Source organism: Mustelus asterias, chromosome 21 (genome assembly GCF_964213995.1).
Source record: "Mustelus asterias chromosome 21, sMusAst1.hap1.1, whole genome shotgun sequence".
Taxonomy (NCBI): domain Eukaryota; kingdom Metazoa; phylum Chordata; class Chondrichthyes; order Carcharhiniformes; family Triakidae; genus Mustelus; species Mustelus asterias.
The window spans coordinates 74,260,787-74,282,826 of record NC_135821.1 but is presented as its reverse complement, the minus strand read 5'-3'; the positions used below and the strand labels follow the sequence as shown (position 1 = coordinate 74,282,826).

The window sequence follows — 22,040 nt, the reverse complement described above, 5'->3', positions numbered from 1 at the left end:
TGGGGTGGGGTGAGGGGGTTGCTGAGGGAAGTTTTAACTCTCTGCTGATCAAGGCACCCTTTAATGATGGTGCCTTGATCTTCATAGAGTCAGTCAGTCAGCTCCATCAGGCCCCGTCCCACCCAGACTGACCCCGACGTCAACCACGTCCACCGATTTTTTTTTGTCAGAAGATGTGGTTTGAAAACTCGGCAATGCATCTGGAGAGATAGACGCTGGTTTTCAGTCAGTGACTGATTCTCTAACAAATCATGGGAAATTCCACCCTATATATTAACACATTCGATAAAACCACTTTTGCTGGGGCAAGTTTGTAGCTTAGCTACTTTGTCTTCTCAAGTAGAGAGAATGGAGCCTCCTTTAGGTTCACAGGGAGCTCTGCTGAAAGGACACCTTCAGAATCTTTGTAATGAGTTTCAACACTTTGGAATCATAAAATAATTCATCACAGCAGGAGGCCATTCAGCCCATTGATTCTGTGCTAGCTCTTAAAGTTAAAGTTAAAGGTTAAAGTTAAATTTAAACTTTATTTATTGATCACAAGTAAGGCTTACATTAACACTGCAATGAAATTCCCCTTTTAAAGAGTAATCCACTTAGTCCCACGCCCCTGCTCTCCTCACACACCCCAACATTATTTTTCCTTCAAGCTTCTATCACTTTCTTGAAGAAAGTAGGATTGAATCTATCTGCTCCTCAACCATTGCGTTCCAAATCCTAACCAATCGCTGAATAATGCTCGAATGCAGTGGGTTAAAAATAAAATACTCAACAAAGCTGAAAATTTGAACTAACAACAGAACTGACTCGAATTACATTGCAACAAACGTAAAATAACAGTTATGAAAAGTTCAGGTGGTTTCATTGGTCCAGGGTTTGGAGGTTAGAAATCAGCGAGTGCTTCTATTCCTGATTCCCAACTGGTGATTTACGCTGGAAAGTGTAAGGATGTCAAGAAAACGGGATTGATTTTGCGATGAAGCCCCCCAAGGTTGAGTAGCCTTTGACACTCAATGTCCCGGCTTTTATGTGAAATATGGCCTTGGCATGAAATTACAAAAACTGCAGGTGCCTGTGAATCTGTGCTGCCACAAAAGACACTGGCCGGAATTCTCCGGCCGTTCCCGCCAGCAGGATTCTCCGCTCCCGCCGGCAGCGTACCCCTGCCCGCGGGTTTCCCGCCAGCGTCGGGTGACGTCAATGGAAATTCCCATTGACAGCGGCGGAACCAGAGAATCCTACTGCTAGCAAACAACGCGCCACCTCCCACCGGCAGGAAAACACACGGCTGGGAGCATGGAGAATCTCGCCCCAGAACCCACTCAAGATATTAACTCTTCCAAATCCGTTTTTTTTGAAGTGATGGAGTTGGGGACGGTTGGCGGGGGGGGGGGGGGGGGGGGGGCGGTTGAGGGGGGTGGTGGGGGGGGGGGAGGGTGCAGGGGGTAACATTGATCCGGTGGCAGTGTAAAAGTTGAAGCTTGCCCCTAGGGAAGGAGTGACGACTTGTAGAGAGGAGAGTCTGAAAAACATTATTTATATATCCCAACAACCAGAGTATCACTGATGGGGAGTGAGGGATCTTTTCAGGAACTAAATGGTGGTGGGGGAGGGGAGGAACAATAAATGGAAAATAAGGTGAAAAACCAGAAAGGGCATCTGGCCTCCATGTGGATGAGCTATTGTCTAGGATTTACACTTTCTTCAGGAACCATGCGTAGAGTCATAATGGTCAGTGTTGAGTCAGCTCAGCTTTTGTGCCACATCCAAAAATAATAAGATAAAAGTTTCCGTTTACTCTTTGCTAATTCGAAAGAGCTCCATGGTGCCGAGCCACATGGATTAAATGGCGTACTTAAATGGTGTAACCTAAGAATCGTAGAATCCCTACAGTGCAGAAGGAGGCCAATCGGCCCATCGAGAATGATCCCCCCCCCAGCCCTATCCGCATAACCCCATGCATTTACCCTGCTAATCCCCCAACACTGAGGGGGCAATTTAGCACGGCCAATCCACCTAACCCGCATATCTTTGTAGTGTGGAAGGAAATTGGAGCTCCCGGAGGAACAAAGTTAGGGCCAAAATTAAATCCAATATTTAGAATTTTTGCTGAAATAGAAAAAAGAACTTGCATTTATAAAGTGCCTACAAGCTCAGAGTGTCATAGGGGGCTTACAACCAATTGGAGTGTAATTGTTGTTAAAATATATAAGATTTGACATACAATCAGTCATGTGTCAAAAACCTATTTTAGTGATGTTAGTTAATAGAACATAGAACATAGAACATTACAGCGCAGAACAGGCCCTTCGGCCCACGATGTTGCACCGACCAGTTAAAAAAAAAACTGTGACCCTCCAACCTAAACCAATTTCTTTTCGTCCATGAACCTATCTACGGATCTCTTAAACGCCCCCAAACTAGGCGCATTTACTACTGATGCTGGCAGGGCATTCCAATCCCTCACCACCCTCTGGGTAAAGAACCTACCCCTGACATCGGTTCTATAACTACCCCCCCTCAATTTAAAGCCATGCCCCCTCGTGCTGGATTTCTCCATCAGAGGAAAAAGGCTATCACTATCCACCCTATCTAAACCTCTAATCATCTTATATGTTTCAATAAGATCCCCTCTTAGCCGCCGCCTTTCCAGCGAAAACAATCCCAAATCCCTCAGCCTCTCCTCATAGGATCTCCCCTCCATACCAGGCAACATCCTGGTAAACCTCCTCTGCACCCTCTCCAAAGCCTCCACATCCTTCCTGTAATGTGGGGACCAGAACTGCACACAGTACTCCAAGTGCGGCCGCACCAGAGTTGTGTACAGTTGCAACATAACGCTACGACTCCTAAATTCAATCCCCCTACCAATAAACGCCAAGACACCATATGCCTTCTTAACAACCTTATCTACTTGATTCCCAACTTTCAGGGATCTATGCACACATATACCTAGATCCCTCTGCTCCTCCACACTATTCAAAGTCCTCCCGTTAGCCCTATACTCAACACATCTGTTATTCCTACCAAAGTGAATTACCTCACACTTCTCCGCATTAAACTCCATCCGCCACCTCTCGGCCCAACTTTGCAACCTGTCTAAGTCTTCCTGCAAACTACGACACCCTTCCTTATTGGGCAGGACACTCCATAGAACCATAGAATCATAGAAAATTACAGCTCAGAAACAGGCCTTTTGGCCCTTCTTGTCTGTGCCGAACCATTTTTTGCCTAGTCCCACTGACCTGCACTTGGACCATATCCCTCCACACCCCTCTCATCCATGAACCCGTCCAAGTTTTTCTTAAATGTTAAAAGTGACCCCGCATTTACCACTTTATCCGGCAGCTCATTCCACACTCCCACCACTCTCTGCGTGAAGAAGCCCCCCCCTAATATTCCCTTTAAACTTTTCTCCTTTCACCCTTAACCCATGCCCTCTGGTTTTTTTCTCCCCTAGCCTCAGTGGAAAAAGCCTGCTTGCATTCACTCTATCTATACCCATCAAAATCTTATACACCTCTATCAAATCTCCCCTCAATCTTCTACGCTCCAGGGAATAAAGTCCCAACCTATTCAATCTCTCTCTGTAACTCAGCTTCTCAAGTCCCGGCAACATCCTTGTGAACCTTCTCTGCACTCTTTCAACCTTATTTACATCCTTCCTGTAACTAGGTGACCAAAACTGTACACAATACTCCAAATTCGGCCTCACCAATGCCTTATATAACCTTACCATAACACTCCAACTTTTATACTCGATACTCCGATTTATAAAGGCCAATGTACCAAAGGCACTCTTTACAACCCTATCCACCTGTGACGTCACTTTTAGGGAATTCTGTACCTGTATTCCCAGATCCCTCTGTTCAACTGCACTCTTCAGAGTCCTACCATTTACCCTGTACGTTCTACTTTGGTTTGTCCTTCCAAAGTGCAATAGCTCACACTTGTCTGCGTTAAATTCCATTTGCAATTTTTCAGCCCATTTTTCTAGTTGGTCCAAATCCCTCTGCAAGCTTTGAAAACCTTCCTCACTGTCCACTACACCTCCAATCTTTGTATCATCAGCAAACTTGCTGATCCAATTTACCACATTATCATCCAGATCATTGATATCGATGACAAACAACAATGGACCCAACACCGATCCCTGCGGCACACCACTAGTCACAGGCCTCCACTCAGAGAAGCAATCCTCCACAACCACTCTCTGGCTTCTTCCATTGAGCCAGTGTCTAATCCAATTTACTACCTCCCCATGTATACCTAGCGACTGAACCTTCCTAACTAACCTCCCATGAGGGACCTTGTCAAAGGCCTTGCTGAAGTCCAGGTAGACAACATCCACCGCCTTCCCTTCATCCACTTTCCTGGTAGAACTTCCCTGCTCTTGTTTGAACAGTGTTCCGTGGTCTTATGGCCACCTACAAGGGCAGTTAGTTCAATGTCATGACTGACAGGCAGCAGGCTCGATTTCCATCTTTGAGATGGGTAGCAGGAGTCGGGACATTTCCCGGCTCAGCCACCTCGGGAGAAAGTGCCAGCAAAGGTGGAATTTCTGTCCTGGAGGGGCAGGTGTGTGCAAGAGTCTGGCCAGCCCTCCCCAGAAAGAGTTCGGAGGCAGGCCACAGGGGGCTGTCGGGTGAAGAGGTGGGTTCTTTAAAAGGCCCACTTCAGACTTTGTCCCAGTTAAAATAAAAACAGTAAGGCCTTTTAGCCCTCACTCCACACACCCCTTCACCCCACACACTCCCCATGCCTCATCCATGCCTCTTCATGCACCCAACCTACCCTCCATGTCAAGCTATGCCTCACTATCCACCTCCCATGGCCTCTTGGGTAAAACCTTCTGAACCTACCACTCAAAAGATTCCCTCATTTCTACTGTGGGTAGACACCCTGCGGTGCTGTGAGCCACGAGTCCCATCCCGGCTATGGAACCTGCCTGGTGGGGTCTGCCGGGTGCAGACTCACAACCCGCAACAATCCGGACCCTTAACCTGCATTAGTGGAAATTGGAAACCCTAGGAATGAGGTCAGGAATCTCGGAATTGGGTCCCGGATGTAATTTACACATCTCCATGGAGTTATGGGCTGCCGGGTGAGCTGGGCTGGACCTGGGGGGTGGAGAGGGTTGGCTCCATGGCGACTTTGCATTTGGGGCAAAGGGGGGGAGGGGAGAAGAAGGGTGGGGGGGGGAGTAGAGGGGTGGGGGAGAGGATCAGAGGGGTGGGGAGTGAGGAGCAGAGAGGTGGGGGGTGACGAGCAGAGTTGTGGGGGGTGAGGAGCAGAGGGGTGGGGGGTGATGAGCAGAGTGGTGGGGAGGTGGTGGTGATTCATCACCCCCCTCTCCAGATTATTCAGCCCAATGGATAATGGAAATCCACTTGTTGCTTCCCAAAAACCTGTGGGTATTCAATCTCTCAATATTTTCTGGATATGAGATCGATAGATTCTTTGTCAAGTGAGGTTATGGATGGACCTGGAGCAGAGGCAGGTAAATGGCATTTCACAGTTATATCCTGTTCACAGAAAGCAGGGAAATCCGATGCAGCCAGTTAATGCCTCATCAGCCTTCTCTACTGCAAGCTGATGGAAGTTGTTATCAACAGCACTAAGAAACGGCATTTTCGATTGGGGTTAAAGGGATCAAGGGAAATGGAGGGGAAGGGGGGGATCAGGATATTGAGTTTGATGATCAGCCATGATCAAAATGAATGGCGGAGCAGGCTCGAGGGGCCAATTGGCCTACTCCTGCTTCTAGTTTCGATGTTACTCAGCAATAACCTGCTCATCAATGCTCAGTCTGTGTTTGGCCAGAACCACGTGACTCAAAACTTCATTTCAGCCTTGGGTGAAACATGGACAAAGGCACTGAGGAGGCGAGGGAAAAGTGGTGCCCTTGACATTAAGGCAGCATTTGACCAAATGTGGCACTGAGGAGCCTTAACAAAACTGGCACCAATGGGATTTGGGGAAAACCGGAATAAACCCTGGTGCAAAAGAGGATGTTGGAGTCAATCACCTCGATGTGTGACATTGTTGCAGGAGTTCCTCAGGGTAGTACACCAGGCCCAATGTTCTTCAGCTGCTTCATCAATGAATTTTCCTTTATCGTAAGTTTAGAACTTACCTCCTAACTCCCAAAAAACCATCCACAGTCTACAAGACACCAGTGTGATGGAACACTCTCCACTTGCCTGGATGGATGCAGCTCCAGCAACACTCAAGAAGCTCAACATCATCCAGGACAAAGCTTGATCGGCACCCTATTTGCCACCTTCAACATCCAAGCCCTCCATCACTGATGCACATTGGCTGCAGTGTGTACCATAGACAAGATGCACTACAGCAACTCACCAAGGCTCCTTCGACAGCACCTTCCAAACCCATGATCTCCACCACCACCACCTAGAAGAATAAGGGTAGCAGGTGCACGGAAACATCACCAGTTCCCAAGTTTCCCTCCAAGTCAAACTGCATCCTAACCTGGAAACACACTGCCCATTATTCATTGGCACTGGGTCAAAAATCTTGGTACATCCTCCTTCCCAGCACTGTGGATGTACCTACAGCTGTTCAGGTAGTTGATTCACCAGCCCCTACGCATGAGCAATCAGGGATGGGTAATAAATGCTGGTCTTGTCAGTGATGCAAATATCTCTAGAATTCAATAGAAAAAGCAGTCAGGTGTGAGGATACTGTGCCTTTAAGAAATGATGTGGAGATGCCGGCGTTGGACTGGGGTAAACACAGTAAGTTTGTGTCTCTGTATGCCTTATTTGTGAGCAGATATCCACTCCATCTGACGAAGGAGCAGTGCTTCGAAAGCTAATGGCATTTGCTACCAAATAAACCTGTTGGACTTTAACCTGGTGTTGTTAAAACTCTTACTGCCTTTAAGAAATGTCATGTTTCTGTGCTAAATGTGTTTACTAGTCTCTTCCATTTTATCGGAGCTCTTTTGTCTGGATCCAGTCACACTGTATTGTTTCTGCAGCAGTATAATTGATCTTAATTGCTACCCTGTTTGTTTTAATCTGGACTAATGCTGCTCTGTTGTTATTTTATGTTTTCCCCTGGAATAATGCAGAATGGGGCTTGATTAGGTTGACTGACAATTAGAGCCATGTGACTGGGTACAGCTTTCACAGAACTCAAATTAGTCTGCCTTTTGGGCTCTTTAGATAGAGGTTGCTTTCTCTGTGTCTCTTGCTCTTTTTGAAGTGGAAACTGAAATCTGCCAAGAAATAAGCCTTTTCCTCTGAGATTCTACTGTTTGGGGGTGTAGCTGCATGAGAATTAGAAGACCGTCTGTCTGGATCACTCTCCAGAAGTGTCAAAAGACTAGAAATCTGTTACCTACATAAGCATCTTTGGTTTCTGTGCTAACTAGTTCTAAAGAAGGGATTCATGTCTGTGGGGACACTGCTAAATTGGAACAATAGAGATAGCTAGCTGTTAAGAATTATACTTTGTCATGTTTACGTATTTTAAGTGGTAAAAGTTATGCTAATTCTTTTTGTTATATTCTAACTGTATTGTTAAATAAAACTTGTTTTGATAAAAGCTCCCTAGTGGGTCACTTGAATCATAAGGTGAAACACCTTATGCTCGCCCTAACACCAAAATCAAATGTAAAAGTTGGGGTCTAGGCTAACTTCATAAAGTACCTTGGGATTTCTGATCTGGTCCTTAATAAAGCGTGCAGAGCAGCCATGAATGACATAGGAGGCTAGATGGGCTGAATGGAATGTAGGACAAGATGAATGCGAAAGGAATACTTATCCTGGCCCTGATATTTATGTTTTTGCATTAAGCTAACCGGCTGCCTGTCGGGCAGGAAATTCAACAGCAAAATGATACAGCAAAGTGGTAGGTAGCCAGAGATGGGGGAGCAGGATGACGAGTGGGCTAGGGCTTCTGCGAAACCTGTTGGGTTTGCAGGAAACATTCCTGCTTCTCTTTGCCCACAAGCAGTGCTATAAAGATCCTATGCATCCAACCCTTGTCAACTCCCTTTACCTAGAACAAGGAACAAAGAACAAGAAAAGTGAAGAGTATTGATAGGCAAAGGGATCTGGATGTACAGGTACACAGGTCACTGAAAGTGGCAATGCAGGTGGAGAAGGTAGTCAAGAAGGCATATGGCATGGTTGCCTTCATCGGTCGGGGTATTGAGTTTAAAAATTGGCAAGTCATGTTGCAGCTTTATAAAACCTTAGTTAGGCCGCACTGGAATATAGTGTTCAATTCTGGATGCCACACTACCAGAAGGATGTGGAGGCTTTGGAGTACAGAAAAGATTTACCAGGATGTTTCCTGGTATGGAGGGCATTAGCTATGAGGAGAGGTTGGAGAAACTTGTTCTCACTGGAGTGATGGAGGTTGAGGGGCGACCTGATAGAAGTCTACAAGATTATGAGAGGCATAGAGTGGATAATCAGAAACTTTTTCCCAGGGTGGAAGAGTCAATTACTAGGGGGCATAGGTTTAAGGTGCGAGGGGCAAGGTTTAAAGGAGATGTACGAGGCAGATTTTTTACACAGAGAGTAGTGGGCGCCTGGAACTCGTTGCCGGGGGAGGTAGTGGAAGCGGATACGGTAGTGACTTTTAAGGGGTCGTACATGAATAGGATGGGAATAGAGGATATGGTCCCCGGAAGGGTAGGGGGTTTTAGTTCAGTCGGGCAGCATGGTCGATGCAGGCTTGGAGGGCCGAAGGGCCTGTTCCTATGCTGTAATTTTCTTTGTTCTTTACAACACAGGAACAGGCCCTTCAGCCCTCCAAGCCTCTGCTAATCATGATGCCCTAACTAAACTAAAAAAAAACTTCTGCCCTTGTTCAGTCCGTATCCCTCTATTCCCCCCATTCATGTATCCATCCAGATGCCTCTTAAATGTCGCCAATGTGCCTGCTTCCACTACCTCCTCTGGCAGCACGTTCCAGGCACTCACCACTCCCTGCGTGTAAAACTTCCCCTGCACATCTCCCTTTAACTTTCCCCCTCTCACCTTGAACCTGTACCCCCTTGTAATTGACATTTCAACCCTGGGAAAAAGCTGCTGATTATCCAGCCTGTCTATGCCTCTTTTTGTAGACCTCTATTAGGTCTCCCCTCAGCCTCAGTGAAAACCAGTGAAAACAATCCTAGTTTATTCAACCTCTTCTCATAGCCAACACCCTCGAGACCAGGCAACATCCTGGTGAACCTTCTTTGCACTCTCTGTAAAGCTTCTGGTGTGGTGACCAGAGCTGCACGCAATACTCCAAATGTGGCCTAACCAAGGTTTTATAAAGCTGCAACATGATATAACATGTCAGGTATCCCGAGGCCATGCCAGAATTGGTTTAAAATATAATCATTTAGTGAAGGCAGACAGTTTCCTTAAACTAGGACAGTTTCCTTAAACTGTCTCGATGACTGACCCACCTCCTGAGGGTGGACTACTTGCCTGAGTCACATCAGTTACAAGGTGGTGAGCACATTCGAAGGCAGTTGGTTGGGTTCCTATTTCAAACTTTGGACTTTTTATCTTTCCACCCAACCAAAATCCACCTGATTTTGGGGCTGACAATTACTCTTCTCATTTTCCAAACAGAACAAAATGAGTCCCGATTAATGCAATATTCCCGGCTGTTTGAGAAGCAGTTGTGGAAACACGGACCCTTTAGTCTGACAGGAAGGTTTCTGTGTAATTTTCCAATGTAGAAAATTCCCTCGGGAGCGAGGCTGCCCTGTATACCATAAAACCACATCTGCAGCTTCCTGTAAGCCCACCCACTCATCTCATTCATCAAAGGACACAATCAACAACTGAATCAGAGGGAGATGTTTTAACTACTCTGCTTCCGATAAATTGGAACGACAGATTTTGACCCGACAAACATTGTATCGGAGCAGTGGTCAGTGCGAGATGACTGATTTTCTTTCCAAACCACATTAATTTTCACATTCTTCTGAAGTGATGTGACCAGCCTGAAGTCCTGAATGTATTTATTAATCCCCATAGCTCCAGCGCATTGTGTGTTCCTCAATCATTATAAAACCATTGCAACAATAGGCTTTTACAATAGATTGCTACACATTGGTGAAAATTAAGTTGATTCCCATTAGCTGTTTAAATGGGCGGATTAAACTTTTACATAATTACGTAAGCCACAAGTCCTGTTTATAAATAAGTTGTTACTTGTGACTAATAAATAAACTTTACTTTAAAGAAAGTTATGTATCTGACAGTTCAAATGTAAGACACCAGGATTCAACGACCCAGATCTTCTTTTCACTTCCAGCACAGTTAAAGCAGTGATCAAGCTCTTTTGCTCATGAAATAAATCTATCTTTTATTTATTATTATTTATTAGTGTCACAAGTTGGCTCACATTAACACTGCAACGAAGTTACTGTGAACATCCCCTAGTCACCTGTTTATAATTTATTTATTAGTGTCATAAGTAGGCTTACATTAACACTGCAATGAAGCTACTGTGAAAATCCTCCAGTTGCCACGCTCTGGCACCTGTTCGGGTACACTGAGGAGGAATTTAGCATGGCCAATGCACCCTAACTAGCATGTCTTTCAGGCTATGGGAGGAAATCCGAGCACCCGGAGGAAACCCACTCAGACACGGGGAGAACGTGCAAACTCCACTCAGACAGTCGCCCAAACCGGGAAACAAACCCGGGTCTCTGGCGCTGTGAGGCAGCCATACTAACTTTGTGGCCTGATAGAAACATAACTCTCTGTTGGGATTGGTTGCTTTTTTTTCCCCATGGTGAATTAATAATTTCTAAAGAAACCTACAAAGCGAAAGCATTTGGATATATTCCTTCATTACTCATGCAGAAATGGCTGGCACGGTAGCACAATGGTTAGTGCTGCCTCACAGCGCCAGGGACCCGGGTTCAACTTGGGTGACTGTTTGTGTGGAGTTTGTCAATTCCTTCCATGTCTGCGTGGGTTTCCTTCAGGTGTTCCTGTTTCCTCCCACACTCCAAAGATGTGCAGGTTAGGTGGATTGGCCATGCTAAATTGCCCCTTGGTGTCCAAAGATGAGTAGGTTAGGGGAATTAGCCATGGCAAACACACAGGGTTACAGACTTAGGGTGGAGGGGAGCGCTAGGGTGGGATGCTCTTTCTGAAAGTCAGTACAGTTTCGATGGGCCAGATGACCTCTTTCTGCACTGTAGGGATTCTATGGTTCTATGGTACAGTATTCTGGAAAATAATAATGTCAAAATTGTGTAAGCTCTATCATGGCTCAGGGATAAAGATACCAAACCAGAATTAGATCATCCCCAAAAACTAAACGTACACAGGTGAGTTATGTACTGCATGTGTCAGTGCTGTTCCAGACAATGTGTTATAGATGAGCTACCTGCTCACTATCATGCAATTCCCACAACCCACGCTATTCATTGGCTGCTTGCAATTTAAGAAAATTGACTCTCTGCTCATATCCGCAGCCTCATTCCTACACTCCTTCACTCCGACAGTTCACCACGCATCACTCCACCTTCTCCTTTACACTCACACTTTCACTACTATTTCAACCCTTACTTCCCCACACTTCATATCTGACATCTTTCATAACAAATATTCCACCATGTTTGGCAAGTTCTCCAAATACATCAGGACCTTGGGATGGCACGGTGCCACAATGATTAGCATTGTTGCCTCACAGCGCCAGGGACTTGGGTTCGATTCCCAGTTTGGGTCGCTGTCTGTGTGGAATCTGCACGTTCTCGCCGTGTCTGTGTGGGTTTCCTCCGGGTGCTCCGGTTTCCTCCCACAGTCCGAAAAACTGGTTAGGTGGATTGGCCATGCTAAATTCTCTCTCAGTGTATCTGAACAGGCATCGGAGTGTGGCGACTAGGGGATTTTCACAGTAACTTCACTGCAATGTTAATGTAAACCTACCTGTGACACTAATAAATAAAAACTTAAGAAAGGACTATCAGTAACACATTCCTATCGATGTTGCAGGGGAAAGGTCATCCACAAGTCCCGCCCCAACTGGCTGTCAGTGGAATCCAGCTCCAAGAAGGTGCTTTGATCGTCATGGGGAGGAGCAGAGCCATGGGCTGGCCAATTAGCACTGTTGGAGGAGACATTGTGCAGAGCCGCTGCACACTCTCTCCTCTTTCTTATTTCTATCTCCTGCCTGCATTCCCTGCATATCAAACTGCAGATGCTTAATTGGCTGCTTCTCTCTCTTACACCAAAAGTCAAGCTTTGCCCCTCTCTGCTCTGCAGGAAGAATCACATCTCACTGCCATAAACACCGGCTCTGATACTGTCAATGTGTTCACTTTGGCAGGCTAAAGGAGGGATCTTCAAGGAGTGAACCACCTGATGCAAGTGCACCGGAGCTAGGGCGGGGGTGGGGGGTGGGGGGGGGGGGGGGGGGGGTGATATCACGTCAGTGGCCACACTGTGCACTCAGACACTGGAAAACCTTTTCACTGGTAAAGTTACCAGAGAGAGGGGCAGAATGTGGGTGGAATCTATGGCCCATGCCCCTGGGAAGGAGCTTACCATGGGAGTAAAACATGGTGCACTCTTGTCCCATGTCACTCTTTACATTGGGAATGGGATGTAGACATTTATTGCAGTGTAGGGGAGTCTTGGTGTCTCTCAGACTCGGCACGGACTATGAACCGTGATATCTTACTGCTGTCACCTGTCGCAGCCTCATGGCATGAGAGCTAAGGGTCACGGTGACCTGGGGAGCTGCGGGCTGGGCAAGGCTCATGTTGCGGATGCAGCAGGTGACACAGTTTGGTGAGAGCTTACATGGCGAAGCAAAGGCCCTCTCACACACTGCTCCTCAGTGGAGTAAATGTCGAAATGTCCCCTGAATAGCCAGGGGGTGTGTGACATCCTGGATTGTGCCCTCCTCCATCTTTCTCAGCTAAACTCCGCCAAATTAATTGATTTGATGGACAACCATGCTGAATCTTAGAATCATAGAATCTACAGTGCAGAAGGAGGCCATTTGGTCCATCGACAACAATCCCCCCCAGGTCCTATCCCCATAACCTCACATATTTACCTTCCTAGTCCCCCTGACACTAAGGGGCATTATCATGGCCAAAACATCTAACCAGCATATCTTTGGACTGTGGGAGGAAACTGGAGCTCCCAGAGGAAACCCATGCAGATACGTGCAAACTCCACATAGACAGTGACCCGAGGCTGGAATCGAACCTGGATCCCTGGCACTGTGAGGCAGCAGTGCTAACCACCGTGCCACTGGCTTCAAAAAATAAATGATCAGTTGCACTAATTGTAACTCAGAGATTGGCTAAAGCTAAGCTAATCGCAGCAAAATAGAACTGGGATGAGTCAGGATTCTGGTGAAGATGGATAACGTACTCCAGACTGTTTCTGTAGCTCCTGTAAACATTGACTCCTGCCAACCCGCGATCTGTCATTTGCCCAGTGTAGAACTTCCCATCTCAAACAAAACCACAACTCGCTCACACTGAATTTCTGCCTTTACTTGCTCCTTGATGTAATCACCACCAGAAGCACAGGATAATTTATTAGTCCCGACAGCTCCAGCTCACTGTGTGTCCCTCAATCATTATAAAGCCATTGTGCTCAGAGACCTTTAAAACAAATTGCTCCAGATTGGTGAAAATAACATTGATTCCCATTGGCAGTTTAAATGGGTGGATTAAATATTTACATCGTTACGTATGCCAAAAAAACCCAGTTTGAATGAAAAACACAAACAGCGGGGCTTTACGGCCTCGTTCGTCCCAGAACCCTGTGAAATCCTGCCCGAGACAACGGACCTTCCCATGTTCCGCTCCCCGCCCGCTCCGATTCCCGTGGCGGGTGGGGCGGTAAAATTCCGGCCAAAGGGTCAAAGGCCCAGGTTTTCACCCCCGGATCGGGTGATTTCCTGGCTCTGTGAACTCGACCTTCAAACATGTCTGCTTACAGGTTGGGTTTTTGGTTGGGGTGGAGGAGGTGGGGAGAGTTGAAATAGGAATTGGGGTGGGTAACCTTGGAACGAGTGCAGAGGCTGTCCGGTGTAGAGGTGGGCTAAGTGGAAAGTCTGCTTCTGTGCATGGGCACAGCGCTGAAAAAAAGAAAAGATTAAAACTAGAAACAGCCCTGCAGCCCCACATCTTTCACCCTCCCTCACCTTCCTCATATGTCCTATATCCCAACTGTGCCAACCTATGCCAACCAATGCTCCCACACACTCTCCATGATGTCTCAAACTCCTATGTCAACCCATGTCAATCCCCCTACCCCTCTTGACTTTCCTTCCTCCATGCCAACTCACCTAATATCCTTGGACAATTGTTGACAACTTTGACATTTCCTTGTCAGTTCCTTGACAGATGGACAATTCCATGATAGCTGGACAGTTCAAGGGCAGTTCCCGCATCTCAATGAAGGATAAATTTGAAAAAAAACCTAATGATCTATCCTCAATAATCTTAAGCCGGTGGTGGTAAAAGACCATCTTGGCAACTGAGTGTCTTGCTAGGCTACTTCAGAGGGAAGTTAAAAGTCAATCAGATTATTGTAGGTCTGGGGTCACATGTAAGCCAAACCAGATCAGGCCAACACATTTCATTTCGGAGAGACATTCGTGGACTAGATGGGTTCTTAAAAATTCCAACAGTTTCATGGTCACTGTTACTAGTTCTAACTTTTTGTTTATTAATCCCAGATTTATTCAATTAATTGGATTCAAATTTCATGGCTACCATGGCAGGGTGTTTCTAGATCATTAATCTGGATTGCTCGTCCAGTAACAAAGAACAACGAAGAACAAAGAAAATTACAGCAGAGGAATAGGCCCTTCAGCCCTCCAAGCCTGCACCGACCATACTGCCCGACTTAACTAAAACCCCAAACATAACTGCTATGCTAACATTAAGCTCTACAGGTCTACCTATGGCTTGGCTCCAGTGTTGCCAGATAGAATTTAACACAATAGATTTGGTAAAACACGAACCAAGTCATAAATATTTCATTGGGTACACCCTCACACATTTTCAACCTATGCAAATTTTCAATCTTATGCTAAACAATATGTAGAGGTGACTTCTTGTGATAGGTTCACAGATTGGCAGGCATGTTTGGAAGGAATTATAAATGAGCAAGGGTGAGATGTTTGTGGGTAAGTACCAAGTAAATGATACAAATCTTTTACTTGCAAGTAAAGTTACACTCAAAATCAACTATGTCTTGTTGTCAATGCTGAACACTTCTGAAACTCAGGTCCCTGAGTTTGATTAAAATCTCCCATTTTCTTATTCAGTTTATAAAACAATTCATAGAGCACACCAAAACTGACGCCCATCGTCGATACCTTTCCTCCGGTGGAATAAATTGTGGCGATAGTTTGAAATTTGGTATTCTTGCATTTGTCTTGATGAGTGCAAGATAAAAAACTTCAGCAACAAGTCTCTCTTTTCAGAAATATTGAAGTGCTGTACTGCCAAATGACTATAGTCAATGTATCATAGAATCCCTACAGTGCAGAAGGAGGCCATTTGGCCCATCGAGCCTGCACCGACAACAATCTCACCCAGGCTCTATCGCCGTAACCCCGCGAGGGTTATTTACTCTGCTAATCCCCTGACACTAAGAGGCAATTTAGCATGGCCAATCTACCTAATCCACACATTTTTGGAGTGTGGGAGGAAACCGGAGCACCCGGAGGAAACCCACGCAAACACAGGGAGAACATGCAAACTCCACGCAGTCACCCAAGGCTGGAATTGAATCCAGGTCCCTGGCGCTGTGAGGCAGCAGAGCTAACCACTGTATCACCGTGCCGAACTTCGGTGCACTGCCTCTGTTTATAAGTGCAACATAGCTCACATTAATGCAATCCAAAGTGATTTTGAAATTTCTTATCACATATCTAGAAGGCTGCCGAGAAATAGTTACGCCCAACCGTTTGATGCAGATATCTCTGGATCACAGAACATTGTAACACCCTGACGCAGGTCTGGGACAATGGGGCTTTGGTAGATAACATTGACTATTAACATTACCAATTGGCATTGGAGCAAAAGGATCCTTACCTGAATGGTCAGTGGTGGCATACGAGAGAAGAAATCCTCTCCCTGATATATGAGCGCTGCTTCTGAACTCCACGGTCCCCACATTGGACGTTAATTGTATGGTTGAAGGGACTCCATTCATATTTCCACAATAAGGACCTGCCAAGAGTATTTGTACAAACTCAAACATTGTGTGGAACAGCAACAAACATCACTGCAGCTCAAACAAGACTGGATGGCAAATAAAAGCAGAATACCAAAGTAGTCCCATTGTTTAGCACTGAAGACTTTACTCATTATATAGTTCCTTCCACCATTCCATCTTATCCCCTCCTCTACTGAACCCAGTGTGACTTTTGTTGGAGTACAATTGCACAGAATTGCTTCCCTCTGCACTATCTTGCCTCTGCACTACAGTGATAAAGTTATTAGCACTGCTGCCTCACAGTGCCAGGGACCCGGGTTCGATTCCCAGCCTGGGTCGCTCTCTGTGCAGAGTTTGCACATTCTCCCCGTGTCCGCGTGTGTTTCCCCTGGGTGCTCCGGTTTCCTCCCACAGTCCAAAGATGTGCGGGTTAGGTGGATTGGCCATGCTAAATCGCCCCTTAGTGTCAGAGGAACGAGCTAGGGTAAATGGATGGAGTTACGTGGATAGGGCCTGAGCGGGATTGTGGTTGGTGCAGACTCGATGGACCGAATGGCCTCCTTCTGCACTGTAGGATTCTATGATTGGTCAGATGAATATTCTTAATATGTGAAGCTAAGCAATCCGCTGCCATTGTTGCACATCTTTACAAACAGGGGGTGGGATTTTCCGGCCACATTCGCCCCAAAGCTGGAAAATCCCGCCTGAGCTCAACGGATCTTTGCATCGTCCGTGTCTCGCCCGCTACGATTCCCGTAGCGGGTGGGACAGGAAAACTCTAGAATCTCATTGGGTTGGCTTTCACCTTTATTGTTTCGGAGATTAAGCATCATCTGGGTGGAATACAGGGGAAAATGTGACGAAGAGGGGTTGACACTGGCTGCAGAACACGCCCAATATTCTCTCAGGGGAATGGGAGAGAATTCAGGTGAAAACTACAACAGGTGTGCAACTCGGTTGAGCTGATTTTTGTTTCCTGAGTTCCACCAGGTATTGCCCCCTGCCCCTCACAAAAGACTTGTATTTATATCGCAGTTTTCACAATTACCGAATGTCTCAAAGTGTTTTACAGCCATTGAAGTACTTTTGAAGCGCAGTCGTTGTTGTAATGTAGGAAATGTGGCAGCCAATTAGCACACAGCAAGCTCCCACAAACAGCACCATGATAACGACCTGATAATCTGTTCCTGTGATGATTACTGAGGGATAAATATTGGTCTGAAGGCACTGGGGAGAACTCCCCTGCTCTTCCAAATAAAAATATATCCCTAAGCCTCCTGAATGAAGGCCACTCAAACTCTAAGCTTCAGCTAAGGTGACTATTCCAACATGATGACAATTTTGATGAAGAGTTAATGCATTCATAGAATCACAGATTCCCTACAGTGCAGAAGGAGACCATTTGGCCCATTGTGCCTGCACCAACAACAATCCCATCCAGGCTCTATCCCGTAACCCCACGTATTTTCCTGCCAGTCCCCCTGACACTAAGGAGCAATTTAGCATGGCCAATCAACCTAACCTACACATCTTTGGGCTGTGGGAGGGAACCGGAGCTCCCAGAGGAAACCCAAGCGGAGAACGTGCAGACTCCACACAGACAGTCACCCAAGGCTGGAATTGAACCGGGTCTCTGGCACTGTGAGGCATCAGTGCTAACCACTGTTCATTCATTAGTTCTGTGTTTGAAAACAATGATGCTTCTCATTGCTTTCTCATTCTAGGTCCTTAGTGAACTGATTGAAGATGGTAGCTCATAAGAATTTCCTCAAGGCAGGGGTAACCTGACTAAGGGAAGACAGATTGGACAAGTAGCACTGTTGTAACTCAACACTCAAACATTCCCCTTCTCATAAGAAACAAAGGACATAAACATCCCCTTCTTCCGACTGAACAAAAGATAAATTTCCATGTCTGAAACATCTCAAAATCAATTTAATACACATGTGGACCATACCTGACTGCAATTTCAATCATTTCATTTCGAAAATGTAACTGAGATAGCCAAGTTCCCCACTTCTGTTTGTTGTGAAAAGGGGGGATATTTACATGTACTACATGCCTTATCCGGCTTGCCGTAGTCAGGTGACGTCTGCCACGAGTCAATCTCTGGGCCCAGTTAAACTCTTGAGCTGCCATCTTCGATCGATTCCATAAAGGCCCCCCATGAGAAAGTGCTGAAAAGCTCTGGTGTCTTATGCACAAAACAAGGTCAATGTCTTCACGTTTAAATATAGCGTTTGAAATGTCAATGTGACGAATGTGAAGTTGCGAAACTAACTGGGGCAGGAGGTGGGGGGAGCTTCTTGGGGAAGTGTAACTCCACCACAACGTGAGTCAGTGCTGTTGGGAGGTGAAGGGACGGGGTGGGGCAAGTGGAGGGGGGGGGGGAGAAGAATGAGAAAACAGAAGAGCAAAATTATTACAATTGAGCTGCATGTAGAATCATATCAACTGCACAGATTCACATTGTGCATCTCAAATTTTAACACTGATCCCAGCAAAATGGAAAGAAATGATTCCATGGACTCGATCTGTGCTGAGATCTGGTTACTAGAACAAATCTTGAGAAAATGTTAATTAATTAGTATCTGACTGATTTTACAGATTGCACACGTGGGGGTTGGTGGGGGGGAGGTGGGAATTGAAATGTCTCCATTTGTACAGTATGCGAAAAACTGCAATTTATAAACTTTGGTATGCAGGATTACTTTTTTTTTTAGAAACTATTCCCCCTTTCAGTCACTTCAGGTGAAGTGAAGTATGAGAAACCAGGAATTTATATTACCCATGTAAACACAGCATTTGGAAAAGCCCAAATAATACTGGTGAAGATGATTAATTACATTTTATTCTCCTATATGAAGCAACCTCTGCTGTCGGTGAATCATGCACTTATGATGAATCCCACACGGTTCTTTATTCCACTCTTACACATATCTGCATGATCCAATTTTGAGGTTCTTTTGAAACTTTCAATGAAAGCAAACATTTAAATTAGAAAGGATTTATTAGCTCTCAACAATGCAAAAATCGCTCAGTATGATGAGCAATTTGCCATATAAAGCCAACATTACAGCATGGCTTTGCAGCTGCTGTGTGGGTAGATCTAGCCTGTGTGATCTTTCCAAACTGTTCGTTATACAGCGTGGAGAAGATGGAAGTGAGTACTCAACACATATTTGCTGGTAAAATGAATATATGGATTACCAAGTCCTATGTTAGACGAAGAACTGAAAACAATCTTGCATTTATATCACACCTTTCACGACCTCAGGGTGTCCCAAGACTCTCTCATGCCCATGAAGTACTATTGAAGTGCAGTCACTGTTATAATGTAGGAATCTACTCCTTCATTACCGCATTAGCATAGTTGCAGCCGAGTGGTTAAGGTGATGGACTAGAATTCCATTGAGAACTTCCCAAACAGGTTTGAATCTTGCTGGCCATATTTCACGGTGGCATCGTGGTGAGCACTGCTGCCTCACAGCGCCAGGGACCGGGGTTCAATTCCAGCCTTGGGTGACTTTGTGGAGTTGGCACGTTCTCCCCGGGTCTGCGTGGGTTTCCTCCGGGTGCACCAGTTTCCTCCCACAGTCCAAAGATGTGCGGCTTAGGTGGATTGGCCATGCTAAATTGCCTCTTAGTGTCAAGGGGACTAGCAGGGTAAATACGTGGGGTTACAGGGATAGGGTCTGGGTGGGATTGTCATCGATGCAGACTCGATGGGCCAAATGGCCTCCTTCTGCACTGTAGGGATTCTATGATTCTGTGATAAACAAGACTGGTAGACAAAATAAATAAGTTGTATTTATTCACCTTCAGGTCTGGGTGCTGAGAGATTGTGATTTTATTTTTTAGTGGGGTGGTGCCACAGTGGTTAGCACTGCTGCCGCACAGCGCCAGGGAGCCGAGTTCAATTCCCGCTCGGGTGACTGTCTGTGTGGAGTCTGCACATTCTCCCCGTGTCTGCGTGTGTTTCCTCCAGATGCTCTGGTTTCCTCCCACAATCCAAAAGACGTGCTGGTTAGGTGGATTGGCCATGCTAAATTCTCCCTCAGTGTACCCGAACAGGCGCCGGAGTGTGGCAACTAGGGGATTCTCAGAGTAACTTCATTGCAGTGTTAATGCAAGCCTACTTGCAGATCTCAAAAATCAGCTTGCCTGCTGCTTTTGAGTGTGAAGACCAGATTTACCATCGATTCTCACTTTGTAATAATGAAAATGTCACAATTTCAGACAGATTTGTAATTTTTTTGCACTGACAAACAAAACCAATAAAATGTTAAAAAACAAGCTGCAGGAGAGCTGCCATCACTATTCATCAAATATACCATGGAATGGTTCAACTCATAACTCAGGATTCATTCTTAATTCGCCCCTTGTAACTTTTAATTTAAAGATGATATTATGAAAGCCTTGCGTTCCCACCACAACCGACACTCCTATTCCACACCCATAACCCTCTCCTGTTACATTCTTCTCTTTGACATGAAGGTACAAATCACATAAAATGGATTAATAAAATAATAGTGTGGGTTCTTTATTTGAAGGTAAGACTACATACAAATGGAGCTAACTGGGTGACACTCCCACTCCAGCTGCTTCTAGACTGGCGGCACATCATGAGACTAATCCATCACAGTGTGGGGGTGGTAGTGGTTGACAGCAGTTTAAGATATGCACCCTTAAATGTAAACGTACCTCATTTCATAATGTAGCCCACTCCCTTGTCTCTGGTGCCAGATGACTGCATGCCTGGCCTCTGATGACCCTCAGCTTTTGGAAAGTTGCATGGACTCCTTCGGGTGATACAATTGTACAAAGTCTGTGTAAAAATCCCTCAACAATCTTATCTATCACTGCAATGGACTGATATACTAGTCCTCCTTGCGCACTGAAGAATTCTGGCTGCTGACCAAGATTACAATGCCACTGAATTCATAAAGAGTATTGTGTTAGTTACATCAGCTCTTATAAGCAAGTCATAGAGGTTTACAGCATGGAAAAAGACCCTTCAGCCCAACTTGTCCATGTTGCTTTTCTTTTAAAACCCCTAAGCTAGTCCCAATTGCCCGCGTTTGGCCCATATCCCTCTATACCCATCTTACCCATGTAGCTGTCTACATGCTTTTTAAAAGACAAAATTGTATCCGCCTCCACTACTACCTCTGGCAGCTTGTTCCAGACACTCACCAAGGAGTGTAATAGGAACAAAGTGTAAAGGAACAAAATGAGCCACATGCAATAGAACTGTATAATCATCGGGCTTCATAGCACATGTGGAGGCCATTCAGCCCATCCTGCTGGAACTGACTCTCTGAAAGCACTGTACATTTAGTTCCACACCTCTGCACTATCTGTTCAACTTCTTCACATTTTCCTGATCAATTATTTATTGAATTCCCTCTTAAAATTCATTGGGCTGGAAATTTGTCATCGCTCGGTTTTCAACGCAAAGGGGGCATCCGCATGTTCCCAAACTATTGAACTTGTGTTCTCTCATGACTGACCCTGGAACAGCTGCTCCCTATCCACCCTGTCCATGCCCCTCATAATCTTATTCACCTTTATCAAGTCACCCCTCAGTCTTCCCTGCTCCAATAAAAACAACACAAGCCTATCCAACCTCTCTTTATAACTTAATTGTTCCATCCCAGGCAACCCCCTGGTATATCTCCTCTGCACCCCCTCCAGTGCAATCACATCCTTCCTACAGTGGTGACCAGAACTGCAGACAGTACTCTAGCTGTGGCCTCACCAAAGTTCTATACAACTCCATCATGACCTCCCTGCTTTTGTAATCTATTCCTCGATTGATAAAGGCAAGTGTCCCATATGCCTTTATAA

At 45.7% G+C, this 22,040-nt stretch overlaps 1 protein-coding gene across 1 annotated transcript in view; it reads right to left on the bottom strand.

Moving 5' to 3' along the window:
* Positions 1-22,040, bottom strand: part of LOC144509413 (discoidin, CUB and LCCL domain-containing protein 1) — a 147,560-nt gene that overhangs the window by 75,816 nt on the left and 49,704 nt on the right. Inside the window, exon 3 of the mRNA XM_078238258.1 lies at positions 16,067-16,204. Within this exon, the coding sequence (XP_078094384.1) occupies positions 16,067-16,204 (138 nt within the window). The remainder of the gene's footprint in view (positions 1-16,066; positions 16,205-22,040) is intronic.